The sequence below is a fragment of the Penicillium hordei genome, assembly GCF_028827395.1.
Source record: "Penicillium hordei strain IBT 12815 chromosome Unknown utg000002l_segment0_segment0, whole genome shotgun sequence".
Lineage (NCBI taxonomy): Eukaryota > Fungi > Ascomycota > Eurotiomycetes > Eurotiales > Aspergillaceae > Penicillium > Penicillium hordei.
Genome location: NW_026623143.1, coordinates 2,589,775 through 2,605,408, shown reverse-complemented (window position 1 = coordinate 2,605,408; position 15,634 = coordinate 2,589,775). Strand labels below are relative to the sequence as shown.

General features: G+C 49.0%; 8 protein-coding genes across 8 annotated transcripts; 2 read left to right on the top strand and 6 right to left on the bottom strand.

Annotated features, from left to right (window-relative positions):
* Nucleotides 1-180: 180 nt before the first annotated feature.
* Nucleotides 181-1,429, bottom strand: N7537_004285 (alpha/beta hydrolase; the record flags this gene model as incomplete). Its single annotated transcript, XM_056895342.1, has 3 exons — nucleotides 181-462; nucleotides 511-828; nucleotides 893-1,429. The coding sequence occupies 3 exons, from the start codon at nucleotides 1,427-1,429 to the stop codon at nucleotides 181-183; spliced, it is 1,137 nt and encodes a 378-aa protein (XP_056755090.1).
* A 1,129-nt stretch (nucleotides 1,430-2,558) lies between these two features.
* On the top strand, nucleotides 2,559-3,955 carry N7537_004284 (putative aspartate transaminase; the record flags this gene model as incomplete). Its single annotated transcript, XM_056895341.1, has 3 exons — nucleotides 2,559-3,638; nucleotides 3,696-3,801; nucleotides 3,855-3,955. The coding sequence occupies 3 exons, from the start codon at nucleotides 2,559-2,561 to the stop codon at nucleotides 3,917-3,919; spliced, it is 1,251 nt and encodes a 416-aa protein (XP_056755089.1). The 3' UTR covers nucleotides 3,920-3,955.
* A 517-nt stretch (nucleotides 3,956-4,472) lies between these two features.
* On the bottom strand, nucleotides 4,473-5,853 carry N7537_004283 (putative chitin biosynthesis protein (Chs5); the record flags this gene model as incomplete). The annotated part of the gene is made up of 2 exons (XM_056895340.1): nucleotides 4,473-5,669; nucleotides 5,782-5,853. 2 exons carry the CDS (start codon nucleotides 5,851-5,853, stop codon nucleotides 4,473-4,475), a joined length of 1,269 nt encoding a protein of 422 aa, XP_056755088.1.
* A 360-nt stretch (nucleotides 5,854-6,213) lies between these two features.
* N7537_004282 (uncharacterized protein) lies at nucleotides 6,214-6,726 on the bottom strand (the record flags this gene model as incomplete). The annotated part of the gene is made up of 1 exon (XM_056895339.1): nucleotides 6,214-6,726. One exon carries the CDS (start codon nucleotides 6,724-6,726, stop codon nucleotides 6,214-6,216), a length of 513 nt encoding a protein of 170 aa, XP_056755087.1.
* A 732-nt stretch (nucleotides 6,727-7,458) lies between these two features.
* N7537_004281 (translation initiation complex factor eIF1A) lies at nucleotides 7,459-8,084 on the top strand (the record flags this gene model as incomplete). The annotated part of the gene is made up of 2 exons (XM_056895338.1): nucleotides 7,459-7,479; nucleotides 7,656-8,084. The coding sequence occupies 2 exons, from the start codon at nucleotides 7,459-7,461 to the stop codon at nucleotides 8,082-8,084; spliced, it is 450 nt and encodes a 149-aa protein (XP_056755086.1).
* An 803-nt stretch (nucleotides 8,085-8,887) lies between these two features.
* Nucleotides 8,888-11,162, bottom strand: N7537_004280 (uncharacterized protein; the record flags this gene model as incomplete). Its single annotated transcript, XM_056895337.1, has 6 exons — nucleotides 8,888-9,388; nucleotides 9,457-10,315; nucleotides 10,365-10,491; nucleotides 10,540-10,794; nucleotides 10,851-10,985; nucleotides 11,036-11,162. The coding sequence occupies 6 exons, from the start codon at nucleotides 11,160-11,162 to the stop codon at nucleotides 8,888-8,890; spliced, it is 2,004 nt and encodes a 667-aa protein (XP_056755085.1).
* Nucleotides 11,163-11,618: 456 nt separating this feature from the next.
* Nucleotides 11,619-14,852, bottom strand: N7537_004279 (ssDNA endodeoxyribonuclease RAD1; the record flags this gene model as incomplete). Its single annotated transcript, XM_056895336.1, has 7 exons — nucleotides 11,619-12,530; nucleotides 12,581-13,673; nucleotides 13,723-14,251; nucleotides 14,301-14,371; nucleotides 14,424-14,511; nucleotides 14,578-14,755; nucleotides 14,805-14,852. The coding sequence occupies 7 exons, from the start codon at nucleotides 14,850-14,852 to the stop codon at nucleotides 11,619-11,621; spliced, it is 2,919 nt and encodes a 972-aa protein (XP_056755084.1).
* A 364-nt stretch (nucleotides 14,853-15,216) lies between these two features.
* N7537_004278 (uncharacterized protein) lies at nucleotides 15,217-15,474 on the bottom strand (the record flags this gene model as incomplete). Its single annotated transcript, XM_056895335.1, has 2 exons — nucleotides 15,217-15,287; nucleotides 15,336-15,474. The coding sequence occupies 2 exons, from the start codon at nucleotides 15,472-15,474 to the stop codon at nucleotides 15,217-15,219; spliced, it is 210 nt and encodes a 69-aa protein (XP_056755083.1).
* Nucleotides 15,475-15,634: the final 160 nt, after the last annotated feature.

Sequence of the window (15,634 nt, the reverse complement as noted above, 5' to 3'; positions counted from 1 at the left end):
TCTCCTTTAAAAGAAAAGTCTCAAATTGAGGTCAGCTCAACTCTCCGAGTCCCCTGCCGAAATTTCCCGGTATCGGCAGGACCAAAGGGAGACGGGTTGTTCGGCAGTGATTCGTGTAATATTTGGTAATATTCGGTAATATTTGGTAATATCCGGTTTCCGTACTCTGTACTCTAGTGATTATTTATTGACAGGTTGAACTTTCATCCCTTGAAGCTGCCGCTTCATTGTCGCAATCACCTTTTCATTATATCGCTGACCTCCCTCCAGAATTCCATCAAGTCCAGCGACCAAATGTGGAGCACCTGCAATTCGGTCTATCTCTACAGATACCCCAGCAGCTTGAAGCTTAGCTGCATACGCTTCTCCTTCATCGCGCAGCGGATCCAATTCCGCCGTAGACACCAACGCAGGGGCCAAGTTCTGGAAGGTTGGTGCGAGAATGGGTGATATCTTCCAATCCTATGCAAATTAGCATCATATTTGCAATTATTTCATGTTCGAACTTACCTCGTTTGACTCCGCCGGTCGAGGAACTCCTAGAAATTGTCGATGGAAATATGCCATACGCGCTGCTGGTAGCGCTGGCGCAAACTCCATCTCCCGGTATGATTCGTAGGGACAACCTTCGCGGTCAAACTCACCTTCAGGGGTGAAGACACGGTGCAAGTCTGTCACCGGCACAGTCAAGATTTGCAAACGCAGAGGAATGTTTGCATCACGGCAAAGATGGCTGATGACGGCCGAAAGTTGACCTCCAGCCGACGCACCTCCCACTGCGAACCTATCAGGATCTAGATGGAACTCAGTCGCTTTGTGGGAGCGAATCTAGACGTTTCCTCGTCAGTACTTGGTTCTCATGCAAAGTGGTCCTAACCTCGGAGATTCCTACCCAATTGAAAGCAGTCCAACAATCATTCACAGGAATGGGATATTTATGCTCGGGAGCCAGTCGGTAATCCACGTCAAATGCGACAAGGTCCCCATCAAGACCATGGACAACTCTCTTGCAGAAATCGTGGTCGTAGGCTAGTCCACCAAACACCCACCCACCACCATGGAAGTTGACATAGGCTGCCCTCCTCTTCGGCTGACCCTGGTCATCAAGCTGGGGTGCTGGCTCAAATATTCGTATGGTAATTTCACCGCCATCGACAGGACATTTCTGTTCTGTGATGCGGAAAATATCAGGGCCGGGAGCTCGGCCATAGGAAATGGTATAACGAGCAGGGTTCTTGCGGAACTCTTCAATCGGGATCTCATGCGTATGGAGTCGCCCTGCATTGAATGCATTATAGTATGCGACGTATACTGGATCATACCGAGGGAGCAGCTCCGGGGGGATGCTATTGTGAAGTGGCTGGACGATGGTTGGAACCCGAAACTTTTGCAATGCAGGATTACCACCTGCTACGGGTTGAGAGGGCATATTAGAATCCAAAAAAAAAATCAACACTGCCTGATTTACTTAATAGATTGTTTAAACGATAGGGCACGGAAGAGGATGTGGTTAAGAGCAGGCATCGAAGTCCATGTAGTACAGACTGCGGGGTCATTTGGACACATATAAATGTACACACTTGTATGGATGTGCCAACTTCGGTCTATATCCCATAGGTAAGGTATGCACATAATGTCCGTGTCAGAATCTTCCAAGTTGTTTGTGTAGCAAAATCCCGAGTTCAAGTGTATTTATCTTCCTCGGCTGCAACTCAATATATGTCAAATAATAGATTGAAATAGTAGCTCGACAAAACCTGACAAGTGATGGCTAGCCAAATAGGCTTTCCTTTTGATATCCTGGGTTTTACCCTGTTCAAGTACATTTCCTAGGTGTTCACCTTATAACCGGACAGATGAAGCATACCATACAATAAAGGATCTAGCCGTGACTAGGCTTTTCTATATTGGAATATTGATAGGAGCATTACAAATGTTTATCTAGAGATCCAAAAGGAGAATAATAAGAGCCATACAAAACAATCCATAGATGTTGTTGTAGAACAAGTTAAGAATGGAAAGTAGATGTCATCTTGTATCGATATATATCTCCGTCCACTATATATCGTTGCGCAGCCGCCCCTTCCAAGTATTCCCAATAACACACCACGAGCTATCACCATCCCACCTTGAATAGAGTGCTACACAAGCAAAACTCACATTTGTCCTTTTGAGAAGCGTTTATAATGCGCGTCAGCAGACATTGGATGACGTTTCTTGCTGATGTTTAGAGTTTAATCCTCCAAGATGAGGTCAATAACCCATCTCAAAGGCTGCTCATCAACCAGCACATGCCTAAACTAGAAGGTTATTGACGGCTATCTTTTTATTTAAATCAAACGAAGATGAAGGCATTGCAAGTTGCATTCCTTCCAAGCAACCCCCTAGAATCCGCTACTAAGCGGGACTTTCCGCGGGGCAAAATGACGGCGATATCGGGTTGACTCAGCGGGCAATTCCAAAGTTTTGATCTTTACTGACTTATATTCGCCGCGGACTCGCCACATTTTGCCTAAAAGTAATCACAGGAATCCCAATTGCAGCGTACATACATCACAATGAGCAAAATCGACACCCGTCTGAACGTCTCCCCGGTGCCTCCGGACGAGATCTTTGCCCTGAACGGGGCCTACGCAGTCGATCCCCACCCGCAGAAGGTTAGCTTGGGCGTGGGTGTCTACCGGACAGACGATGGAAAGCCATGGCCCCTTCCCGTCGTGCAAAAGGCTGAGAAGGAGCTGGTGGTAGACGACGACCTCTTCCGCCACGAATACACTGCGATCGAGGGCGATGTGCCTTTCCTGAAGATCGCGCGGGATCTAATGTTCGGATTCGAGGGTAAGCAGGGCGAGGAGGAGGCAAAGGCACGCATTGGTTCCGTGCAGACCGTCGCTGGTACCGGTGCTAATCATCTCGGCGCCCTGTTCCTTGCCCACCACATGAAGCCTCCCACTGTGTGGCTGTCCAACCCATCTTGGGCCAACCACCAGACCATTTGGGAGCTGGCCGGCGTGCCCCGCAAGACATACCCGTACTACCATGCTGCAACCCGGTCCTTCGACTTCGAGGGCATGATGTCATCCCTTGAGTCCGAGGCACAGGAGGGCGATGTTGTGCTGCTGCACGCCTGCGCGCACAACCCCACCGGCCTGGATCCCAACAAGGAGCAGTGGGTTGCCATTGCTGACCTTTGCGAGCGCAAGAAGCTCTTCCCCTTTTTCGACTCGGCCTACCAGGGCTTCGCCTCGGGCTCTGTCGAGGAGGACGCTTGGGCCGTCCGTTACTTCTTCAACAACAAGCCAGACATGGAGATGTGTGTGGCACAGAGCTTCTCCAAGAACTTCGGTCTGTACGGCCAGCGTGTTGGTGCATTCCACTACTGCACTAACCGCGCCTCAACCACCATACGCGACATCGTTGTGAACAACCTATGCCACCTGATCCGCGGCGAGTTCTCCATGGGCCCCCGTGTTGGCTGCAGCATCGTCAAGAAGGTCCTTACTAGCGATGAGCTTACTGCCGACTGGCACCAGGACTTGCAGGTTATGAGCTCGCGCATCAAGGCCATGCGTAAGGCTCTATACAGTGAGCTGGTTCGTCTGCAGACCCCCGGCACTTGGGAGCACATCATCCAGCAGGTAAGCTATCTGGATTTTACTATATGTCTAACATACTATGTACTAATTCTTTATTAGAACGGCATGTTCTCCTACACCGGTCTTTCCCCCAAGCAAGTCTACGCCTTGAAGGACAAATACCACATTTACCTGCTCAAGTCCGGCCGAGCATCTATCAGCGGCCGTAAGAACCCCAAATCATGCCTACTCATAAACTCGAGCTGACATTGTGCACAGTGAGCCAAAAGAACGTCGCCTATGTCGCACAGGCGATTGACGATGTTATTCGCAACGAAAACTAAATTCGAAACGAGTCCAAACTGGATTTGTTCTAAACTTCATTTTCTTTGGGTTGCCTCGATATGCATTTTGGTCTCTCAAAAGGTGCTGAGATTTTTTTGCCGACTACTACTGATTTTGCATCTGGCGGGCCCGTCTGATTTACGACGTTTCATAATAGAATTTCAATTTAGAGACCCATAGCCATACGTGCAGTTTTGATGTTATTACCTACAATATACTCATTTAGGTAGTCTCCAAACTTCTATCTAGGCAAACCGAATCAATCGAGTCAATGAGCAAGGCTGCATTAGGAAAATAAAATTGCATACTGTACATAACAGCAAACACGAAACATGGGAAAGAAAAATGAGAACTCAAAAGTCGGAGTACGGTCGTAAGAATCCTATGGTTTGTCCGCTTAAGTGAAGAGACATGCCACTAACCACAACAAGGTAAAACTGTACTAGATAAAGCCATAGACGCTGGTCGACAAGGGGAACAAAAGCAGGGTAGGGATGTCAAGAGAGGGACCGCAAAGCAAGTACAGAGCAGGATAGATCATCAGAGAGCCATTCAGAGAGGCACTTCGTTGAAGTCACCCTCGCCCTCTTTGCCTTTGCCCTTTGCGCCTCCGAGATTTGTTGACTCGGAGTCATCCTCGGGCCTGTTCTGTGGAAGTGTGTGTTCTTTCTCTGTCCCTTCATTGCTCTCCTCTGCGGCTTCGGCTTCAGACTCCTCATTCTTCGCCTCTGGAATAGGTGCCGCTTCCGCCTCACCATTCCGAACAGGCTCAATTGAATCACCGGCTTCATCTTTGGGCGGGGGCGGAGGAGGCGGGAGGTCATCTTCCCCATCTTGTGATTCAACCTCTTGTGTCTGCGTCTGCGCCTGGGGTTGGCTACTCGTCTCACCCCCAGGGAATGGGGTCAGAGGAGGCTCCTCAGGCACCTGCTCTGGCGCAGGGCTTCGTTGGGGCTGAGCGCTGAGTCTTCCTTGGTTGGCACTTGTCGCAGTCGAAAGAGTAGAAGTGGTACGCTGGTGGGACGAGCCGTGGATCACGCCCAGTTGACGGGCCTTGGGGTCTGCATTGAGATAGTAACCACGCACACCGGCAATGGTCCCCTCTGTCTCACAAGCATCCACCCACTCCGGCACCACGACAGGAATGTTCATCTCCACAGCTTTCTCCCACTGCGCGCCTCGTCCTTCTGTGCAGACGAAGTGAGTGGTGTCGATACGGACCGAGTCGATCATCTTGCCTCCAATGCGGTCCAATGCAGCACCGAGAGCCTCCTTCTGCTGCGGATCGAGGACACCCGTTGTGACAGTGATACCCGAGAGATCGGTCATTTTATGTGTGCGACACGTCAGCTTCTCCGACTGGTAGGTGCCAGCGGTGGTCCGTAGGACCAGATGAAAAGAGTACTCGGAGTGAATGGCCAGACCGCTAATTTTTGTGCTGCGTGTCTCAAGCGGGCGGGGTATGGAGCCGGCCTTGGAGCCATTGCGGTAGAGGGAGAGCGATTTCAGGGATGCAGTGGCTAGGTCGATTGGGTCCCACTCGAGAACGAGCGAGGTCTGGGTTGCATTTCGCAGGCGCAGAACCGGTGGCGATGGGGCCTTGACACCATAGGTATTTAGGATTCGCTTCTGGAGGGATTGGAAAGCAGATGCGCTCGCTGCTTCGGCGGCATGGTTGCGCGAAACAGTGATATCGACAATGCTGCCTGAGCTAATGTTGTTTGGGAGGAGGACTGAGGGGAATTCAATCTGCGCGGAAATTTGTCAGTAAGATGCGTCTGTCTGTTATTGATGTTCCGTGGCATTGCATGTCGTCGGTGCCTGGGGAGTAGGGAGTAGGCGACCAGGGGTTTGAGCTTACGAGTCGATTGTCTTGGGTGAGGAGCACTGCGACACCCGCGTCTACCTTGCCAACTGTCAAAGAAACTAGCATAGCGAGGATTGAAGAGGGGGAGGTTTTGGATAAGTGGTGGTGGTTGTCAAGTGAGTCTTTAGCCTAGACCCCCCGGTCGTTGATTCCGCCAGATCGGCATTTAGCGAGAGATGTACGGGACTAAGATACTCGCGCTTCCATATTTACTTCGGTACCTCGAAGTCAACAACGAACAATTATTTTCAAACTGGAGGGTATAATGAATGAAATGAATAAGAGTTGAGATAGCTTGAATCTCAGATGCAAACTAATTTTCCCCAAACGCCATAACCGCAATGTCGCCCAGATGATGTACAGCACTATAGTCCAACAGTCGACTGCTAGTATGATACAAGTTGTTATGATAATATACATTGAATTTTACGGCATCGCATGATGTCCCCAGTTTTCCCGGGATTCACCTTTTGAGTGTGGCTCATCGACGATAGGTCCTTTCCGTAGTGATTCATGTTTCAGAAGCAAGGATATTAGATGATTTGCATCCTTCTGGACCGCCTCGAAGTCCTGTGCCACACACGACGGTTGAATGTAAATGTCCATGGTTCCTGACAAATTTCTCTTTCGCAAAGGAGACTCAGAAACGAGCGGTTTCCCTAGCTTATCCAATCCTTGCCGCCTCAGAGCTTGCTCGATAGCAATTCGCACTCGGCGCGCGCACCAGGAGCGAACCACCCGCTTACTTTGCTGGAGCGACGACACCGAAACTCGCCACCATAATGTGTTTCTGTCACGATGTCCGCAGAGATCGACAATTTTGGGCCGGATCGGATGGGTAGGGGAATTCACATAGCGTGCGGCAACAGGAGGGGTGTTGCATTTGGGCCAATATCGAAGCACCAGACTGCTTGTAGATGTGCCAAACTTCGTCGCCATAATAAAAGAAAAGGGTTATCGGTAGTTGTGAAGGTATGGTGGTTTGGATTGTGAAATATAAGGAGAGTCGCAGCACATTGATATCATGTCAGAATTGAACTCCACAAAATATTCAACAGAGCTGGCGAGCGCTTATGGACACTTCGGAGGGACAATGGGAGATTCAGGATACAGCTTCAGAGATATATCATCGAGTCAACAAGAAAAGTTTCACGAATGTATTGTGAATGTACTCGGGAGACGCCAAATCTTCGGAGATTGCGTGGATAAAGCAGTCTCGTGCTTGCTTGTCAGGATAGCCGCACGGAGGGCAAGAAAGCTTTAATTGAACTGAATACTCAGACTCTTAGCAGGTCTGACAGCACCATGTATTGCAAGGCCTCAAGGAATTCGGTAGACATGTCCCGGCAAACTTTCAAGCTTGACATTGTTTCTTCCTCGCCACTCTTTTTCTGCCAATCGAATAGCAGGCGGTCAAATACCCCGAAATAAGGCATTCAGGCATAGATTTACAGTAAGCGGGGGCGAAATCGCCGACGGCACTGGGCAGCCAGTGCCTGATTACATAAGAAAAAAGATTTGAATACCGTGCACAGAACCCCCACCTCCTTCTTTCTTCCACTCTCCCTTCCCTAATCAACCTCGATTAGGCCTCTTCAGATCTTTATTGATCTACAGAAAAAAATCTGCAACAGAGAGACTTGACCCCGGTGAAGGTCATCAAAAACCGCTATGCCCAAGAACAAGGGAAAGGTAAGCGCGCAAAATATCCAGCCCCTCCTGTTGATGATAATTTCCTCGCCACATCCCTCATCTCCCACTCAAGGGTAGCCACCTACACTCGAGTGACTTTTTGGACTCGTGGAAGAATTTTCTATTTTAAGCCACCGATATTATTTCATGTGACACATTCTAACAACCAAGTATAGGGCGGTAAGAACCGTCGTCGCGGCAAGAACGAGAACGACAATGAGAAGCGTGAACTCGTCTTCAAGGAGGAGGGCCAAGAGTATGCCCAGGTCGTGAAGATGCTGGGCAACGGTCGCCTAGAGGCACTCTGCTTCGACGGCGAGAAGCGTCTAGCTCACATTCGTGGCAAGCTCCGCAAGAAGGTCTGGATCAACCAGGGTGATATCATTCTTCTCTCGCTCCGTGACTACCAGGACGAGAAAGGTGATGTTATCATGAAGTACACTGCCGACGAGGCCCGTTCCCTTAAGGCCTACGGCGAGCTACCCGAGCACGCCAAGATCAACGAGACCGATACCTACGGTGGTGAAGGCTTGGACGACAACGTCGAGTTCGACGAGGACCGCGAAAGCGAGGACGAGAAGGAGATCGATGTCGACGAGCTCTAAGCTCATCCCTTGCTACCCCCAGAGTTCGATGCTCTGCCCTGCAAGAATACCCCGGATATATCCCCCTCGGTATTCTCCATGTTCGCCAAATTCCTTTTCTCCTACTCGCCACCGTTGGCATAGTGCCGTCGCGCTCATATGCTCCGAAACTGCCTTTGACTCCTTGCCACGCGAGGCACTTTCAACCTCCGATTCCTTCTGTACATTCGTTCGAACGGACCAAGAGCATCAACCACCTCCTCAGCCTACGACGCTGCTCATCACCTCGGCTTGCATGACGATAGGGACATCCCTTCATTTTGGCGCTACTGCGACAACCTTCACGGGCTTGAAGCCATCGAACAGAGGACCCTCGGTGTTTGTCCATTGGCGATTTTGGATCTTCCCAAGGTTGATCGATCCTCGATACCATTTTCGTCCTTTTTGCAAATATCTTGGGATCATGACAGAGACTAAAAATGATTGCTTCGCACACATAATGAACCTGTGTGCTTGTTTTCCTGCATTGCATTGTATGCGGTGTGTTCACTCTGCTCAGCCTCACTTGCTTTTCTTTTCGTTCTTTTATGATAGTCATGAAAAGGGCCACGAGAATTGAAAACATTATTCTTATACTTGCTCCTTTCCAAGATTGTAGACTGATTTAAAGAAGTAATCAGCCACATCAAGTGGATTGTCATAACTAAACTCCAGTCAATTTCAGCCCATGTTATGTACAGGCGAGGTAGTTATATCCTAGATGTGTTTACGTACAATCTCTACAACTATTCTATGTATGTTCTTCTGCTGAAATATCAATCAGATCAAGAATCCAAACTGCCCTTCCCCTTAGTCGATCCCTCTACACACTGCCCATTCCCAAACATAGTCTTTGCCGCAGCCTGCCATACGGTCTCCCGTGTCAAATAATTATCCAGAGTATAGAAAAGACGACATTCAGCAGCCTCATAGACAAACTGCAGCGGTGTCTGGCCGTCTTCCGGGTCATACTCGTTTCGCAGATTCAGGTTGCCACTCCACTGGAGCGACGCCGTCGTGCTCGGGCTGGACTCATTGAATGCCTTCCACTCAGCAGATGTCAGGAGTGGCGATCCACGGTTAGCCGAGTCTCTAATCAGCCCATTTGCTTGCTCGATATAGCCGTTGATATAGTTGATACTGAGTGACTGGCCGCCCTTGACACCACCGACGCCCTGCATGGGTGCCTTTTGGGGACGGCCGCCGAATGTGATTGTGCGGACGCCCTGGCGTTTCATCAGCTTGACGAAGAACGCGCAAGTTGAGACACAGTCGCCGTCTGTGATCTGTCATTGGAGATTGTGTCAGTCAGTCTTCTCTTTTCTGTATCCTTCCGTGGAAAACGATCACTTACAATAGCGATGTTATCCGCCGAGAATAATGGTTTGCTTGGATTCAACGGAACTGGCCCGTATCCGTTGATGGGAAAGTTCTTCGAAGAGGTGGAGGTGTAGTTGAAGTTGGCTAGTAGGCTAGAAGCAGAGCTCCGCAGATTCTCATGCGGCCCGTAGAGATCTTCCCACGAGCTGAAGTTGGTTTTCTGGTCAGGCCGAACCATTTGCCGATAAGCAAAAACATTGCTTGTGTCCGTACTGTTGTCGCGCGAGTATGCTTTTGTGAGGTATTTGGCTGCATCATGTGCTCGGAACCTTGTCGCTGTGTACGGGACAGCATTGGGGAAGAAGATACGGGACAGGTCGATGCCAATAGACATATATCCACCGGGGTTGGATGAGAGGTCAATCAAGACATTCTTCTTTCCAGATTCAGTGCTGTTTTGCAAAAAGTCAACCGCAATCTTAGCGACCTCTGGTGCGCTGGATGAGAACGTGGGCAAAAATATGATTGCTGTGTCCTCCAGCCCTGGTAATTTGGAGTAATATCCAGCAATTGAGTTAGCCGAGTTGCGCCAGGTAGTGGTGGGGAATCCCGCTATCTCAGAGGAGGCCTTTTCGGCACCGGATGGGCTGCTCGAAGCTGCAGACAGGTCTCGAGGAAGACACTCTATCTCGTAGAGATGCGTGCCATTTTGATAAGAAAAGAACTTTTCGCTCGGTGTGGCTGTTTTCTGAATAGTCTTTTCAGTGCCATTTCCAAACTTGAGGGACAGCTGAGCGCCATCAGTCCAGTCTCCAATGGAAGCCCAGATTCCATTCACACTAGTCGGAGTGTTGGTGACACTGCGGGCTGGCGCCGGAAATACTCGATTGTACCTGCGACAGTTAGTATGATTCAATACCGAAGTTGCAGAAGGCTACCTACTGTGCATCACGATCCTGGAGGTTCTGATCATTGGCATATGATTCAAGGTACGTAGCCACGTTAGTGCCATTGATGGAAACCAGAGGCGAGATGGCGTCTGGGTCGACCTTTTGTAGTTTTGCATCATCTGACATGTTAGTTCAATGTTTTGATACAGATGTAGAGCCTAACATACCTAAAGCGTACACTTGGGGAAGTGCGAGCCCATCTGTTGAGATTGACACTAGAGGCATATCGATTTGATATGTGAAGATTGACTGCGAGCATAACTGGAAAGCTAGGTGACCATCATGGGCTGTTTTGACAAGGTGGTTGATTTCCAAGTCCATCTCAAATTGGCTGGTATAGCTGTTGCTTTTGGCCCTGCCCATAATTGTATCAATTTCCCTCATGATATCCGTGGAGGGCATGGTATACCCCGATGGGGGATCTAGCAATACAAGTTAGCCAGGATAAAAGACTCTCATTTGAATTGACATCACTTACCCTTCAAAATATCGATAGTCGACTGGAACTCGAGGATCTTGCGCACCTGAATAAGGAAATCAACGGCGCGATCCGAGTCAAAGGGCATAGATAGCAGACATTGATGTGCCAGATCATGAGGTACAATGGCATTTGCTGCGACCGTCAGTGACCACCTAATTGATGATTTCGAGTTCATGACGTACTCTGGTCTTGATTGGCGTCTTCCACCAACTTGCTAACCTGAGCACACGGCTCAATATTGCGTATACTCCTGGTGGCACCGACAACAGCCGCCAAAGCGACCGGAGTCAACACAGTCTTTAGATGCATGGTGATAAGTTGAGGACGTCAGGAGTCTGCCATAATATTTCTGGCCTTAAAGAGACCCATTACTATCTCCACTCTTTCTCAGGGGTCCTTGCTTCGGCTGTCGACTGGGGGGTTCTGTTTTTAGCTGATCTGCACGATCGTCGCCAAGACGGAAAGTTGTCTGATGGGGTAGACCAGGTTCAAATGTTCAAATTGATTGAGAGTCTAGAACTCGGATGTCTCGGCTGCTTACTACTTTTTATTTTCTTTTTTTTCTGGCTGATTTGGCTGATTTGGCTGATTTGGCTGATTTGAGCAAAATATGAACATGTGATGGGATGATGTAGTTGTGTTTGTTACACATTACCGCATTTGTTGATGTATACACACCTGGGCAGCCTTTTTGTGAACTTATTATTTGTATCGAACTCATGATTGGATTAAAACTGCACTGGAGACTTCAGATCGGAACCCCCACTAATCAAATACGCTTCTCTGGAAGAAAGCAACGATCTTACGTGCAGCTTCTGTGCCAACCAGTGGATCCAGCTGCTCGACATCCATGTTGGCGATATCACTAATATTGTCCGTTTCGATGATCAGCCGCTCTAGAGCTTGGGGTGTAACACCCGGAACAGCTCGCAACATGTCCTGTGGAAGAAGATTGAAGGTACGGTGCTCAATCCCAGCGGCAGCCATGACGTCGGCAGAGCCAGACGAATTAGATATATCAATATCAAGGCCGAGCTGAACTGCACGGAGTGGGTCCGGCTCCTGGGCGTTCTTTTTAAGCTCTGCAAAAATCTCAGCTGTCTGGTAAGGGGATGAAGACCAGACGATCTTTAGGCGTGGGAAGGCGAGAGTGAGGAGCACAAGTAAATGCTGAGCGGACTTTGGATTAGACGGATTGGCAAGCGAGCTGCTGCTAGTGCTGGTTGCAGTGCCAGAAGATGAGAAACCGTAGTCTGTCATAAACGTGGGCCCTGTTGGAACGGAGGCGAAAGCATCAAAAGTGAAAGATTTGTTTTGATCGAACTCGATCAATAGTAACGGGCTCTTGTAATGCTGCAACATGGTCTCGGCCTGGTTGTAGAGGCGGCCGTTCTTGAGCGAGCTTATGAGATCACGGATCGATTTCCTTTCGACACAAATGTCTGGAGTGAGAATGTAGTCACCCACAGTGAGCTGACAGGGAATCACAATCATGTTGTTTCCATGTAATAGAGATGGTAGAGCACTTCGGAATTCCCGCACATCAACTACAACCCGAGGAGGGGATGCTGTAGCTGCCAGTCGTCCTCCTCCAGCAATACGAGTGTTGACTGTCCGGAGGAATTGCTCCTGGGGGTCTTCAGCCTTTTTGTCATGCGTCAAGGTGACTGCCATGTTCTGAAAATCATGTTAGCTAGTAGTTTGAGGTGTGTAGCTGGGTAGCTTACCCCCTTCTCTTTGATCAGCTTTGTGAATGAGTCTTTCTCTCGTCGGACAGCACTCAGATACCGCTGTTCCTCGACAGAGCCACCATAATACATGAAATAAACCTTCACGTTTCGCCCCGAATGGGAACTGCGATATACCTCAACCCTTCGAATGAATGCGGGGTCGGGTTCGTACATGATAATGTATCGCGGACGTGCCTCCTCAAGTATGTGCTCATCCATGTCACCGTCGTAAGGGTGTATCATGACCAGATCGTTCATATCATACAATTCGTAGAAATCTTCCATATCCTCTAGTTCGTCGACAATAACCTCCTCTTTCTGCATTTCTTCCACTTCGGTAGGTTGAATCTCGCCTAGCAAGCTGACGACCTGACCGGGCAATTCGACGTCGGTTTGGACACTGCTATTTGGCACACGACCTGCAGCAGAGGTGACCGCGCCGCCGCCACGTACTCGACGACGTTTGTTTGGGGGAGGCCGTCCTTGATGCGCACCCTGGGCCGCTGATGACTCAGAAGGATTTCCAGATCTTTCACCCTGTACTGACTGGGACAAATTTTTGTTGATATTTGAGAGAGACCTCTTCCAATTGAGGTAGTCTCGCAGCCGACGCCGCATCATAAGCTCCGCAGAAGGCTTGTCCTCGCTAGGATCATCATCTTTGGATTCTGACCCTTGAGCAATTTTGGAGTGCATAGTGCCAATATACTCGCGAAGCTGGCGGCATATTCGTTGATCACTACACATAATCAATATGGTGCTATTTGATTGATCCATTCTTGCAGGATGTAGGTAAGCATCGTGTTCGATTTCGGCAAGGACATCTGATAGGACACTCCACTTTGGCAGTTCCTCTAGAGCCGGGTTCAACTCAGAAGAAAATGTAGTCGAAGATGAAAGGCGGGTTAGTTCGTTGTTCAATTTGCCTTCGTAGACTCGTGATTTGGCGGTCTGGAAAAGAACATGGGCAGCATCGAGGAAAAGCCACGGAGAGTAATTATGTCTGTTGGAGCCGGGAGGCGGAGCATGCGCAGACACGATAGTATCGAGGTACTTGACAAAAGATACCGCATCGTAGCTGAGTAAAGCACTGCAGAGCTGTCAGTATAAATAAACAGAAAGACATTTGGGACACACACTGAAGGACTTCTCGTAGGTTTGTCAAATCACTGACAATTTGTCTTGTCCTGAAGCTCACACGATGCCAGATTGGGTCTAGTTGACGTCTGATAATCATATCAAAATTCCTGTGCAAAGCGCTGTCCAACGTCCACTCTTCCATATCCAGCCCAGTGTTGCTTTTCCTGAGCTCAGTGATACTGATCTCTACGCATTCCAGAACAGCATTCTGAATTTCCCTCATTTTGTCGCTCATAGGAACTTCCAACTCGATCACTTCTGCCTTGCGATTTCCTTCTAGGGACTCAGCGACAGAAACATGGAATCTAGGCCACAGTGATGCCTTGCGTAGGAAAAGGTTGCGCAGCATATTAGCCAACGGGGCAAAGCCCATAGTAAATGGTTCTGGGGAGTCCGAGAATGCTTTCAAGAAGCCACGCTTGTTCGATTGCCGGTAGACCCGGACAATAAAAGCTTCGAGGGATGTCGCCAAGACCTTATCAGCATGTAAAATGACCATCCCAGTGACCTTCTCGGGATCAAGAAGTTCTAGAAAGATCAACGAGTGTCTTGAGCCATTATACTAAAACATACATACTCGATAACAAGTCCACAACCAATATTCTGGATGTCACACTCAGAATACCTCCTTCGCTATACATTCTCTCTCTGGCAATTTGTCAATACGCCGCAGTCGACATGGTGGAGACGAGAAACCCACCGCATCGGCACCGTAGCTTTCTCGGTATTGATCACTTTCAACCCCCTAGCAAGAGGAGACTTGCTGGTAGCATAATGTTCCGCCAATGCTGGTTTGAGAATCCATCAGCTTCTAATACGAGCGTCCGATTTAGGATGTACACCAATCCACATACCCTCTCCGATCCATTCATTCTCGCGTTCATCTGCACCCACCACCAGGACAAGATTGTTTCCCGCCGCATCGTAGAAATGGAGGAGATTTGTTATTAGGTGTAGAAGCCCCAGGCCTCGTGCAAGGATGACTAGCTCATCTTCGGCGCGTAGTTCGGTGAAGAGCTCCTGCTGGTATTGCTTAATGGGGGTTAGTGGTAAGCCTATTCCGAGATGGTGGAACACATACCAGTGGTAGAGACAGCTTCACCGGCACATTGGACCGTTCTGGAGGCATTGGGAGCACTTCCTAACGCGTTGAGGAGTGAGGTGCCCAGTCAATGAGATGTCGCGTGATCACGTGTACGAAGATGTATGACGTAATAAATCGATTAACCCGGCCTCAAGAGATTCTTGGTTGGGAGTAGATGCAGCCTCCAAAGAAAAGAAGCTGAATTCCAAAAAAGGACATTTTTCTATTTTGTGTCTGCTTTGTTTTATAATTATTAGGCAGCTAGGTACTCTCCGTATTGTACGTATTCTAGACCTAGTTTGGGTTATGACCCGCTATAGACATACTCGACTTGGGCAATTGCCTGGAATGGCGGGAACTGCTATTAAACGAAATACAGATAGGTAAAAAATTGTTGATCAATGGCCTCTCAGTTGGACGACTTGTTCAGTTCCTTCGCACGTGCTTCGAGCTCCTCTTTCGAAGCCTTGGGAGGCATATCTACAAAGTGTCAGTCGTGGGCCTGTGTAGGTCTGGTAGCCAACTTACTGTCTGGAATCTGAGGTCCCTTCGATAAGAAGTCCGCTGCAGTCGCTTTCTGGGGCTGTTGCCCTGGCTTATCCTCAGCCTTATTGCCTCCATTTTGGGACGCAGATGGGAAGTCCGACGACTCGGGGATGACCGGCATTTTGAAGATATAGAAGAGTTTCTTGTTGCGTTGTCACTAGCCAGTACCTTATTTGCTGGTAGATAGATGAAATAAATCTGGTGATTTGTTGATGGTGAGTGAGAGAAATAGGTCTCGAAGGTTGGTTGGATGTCTGATTTATAGATCCTTAGCGGGATGA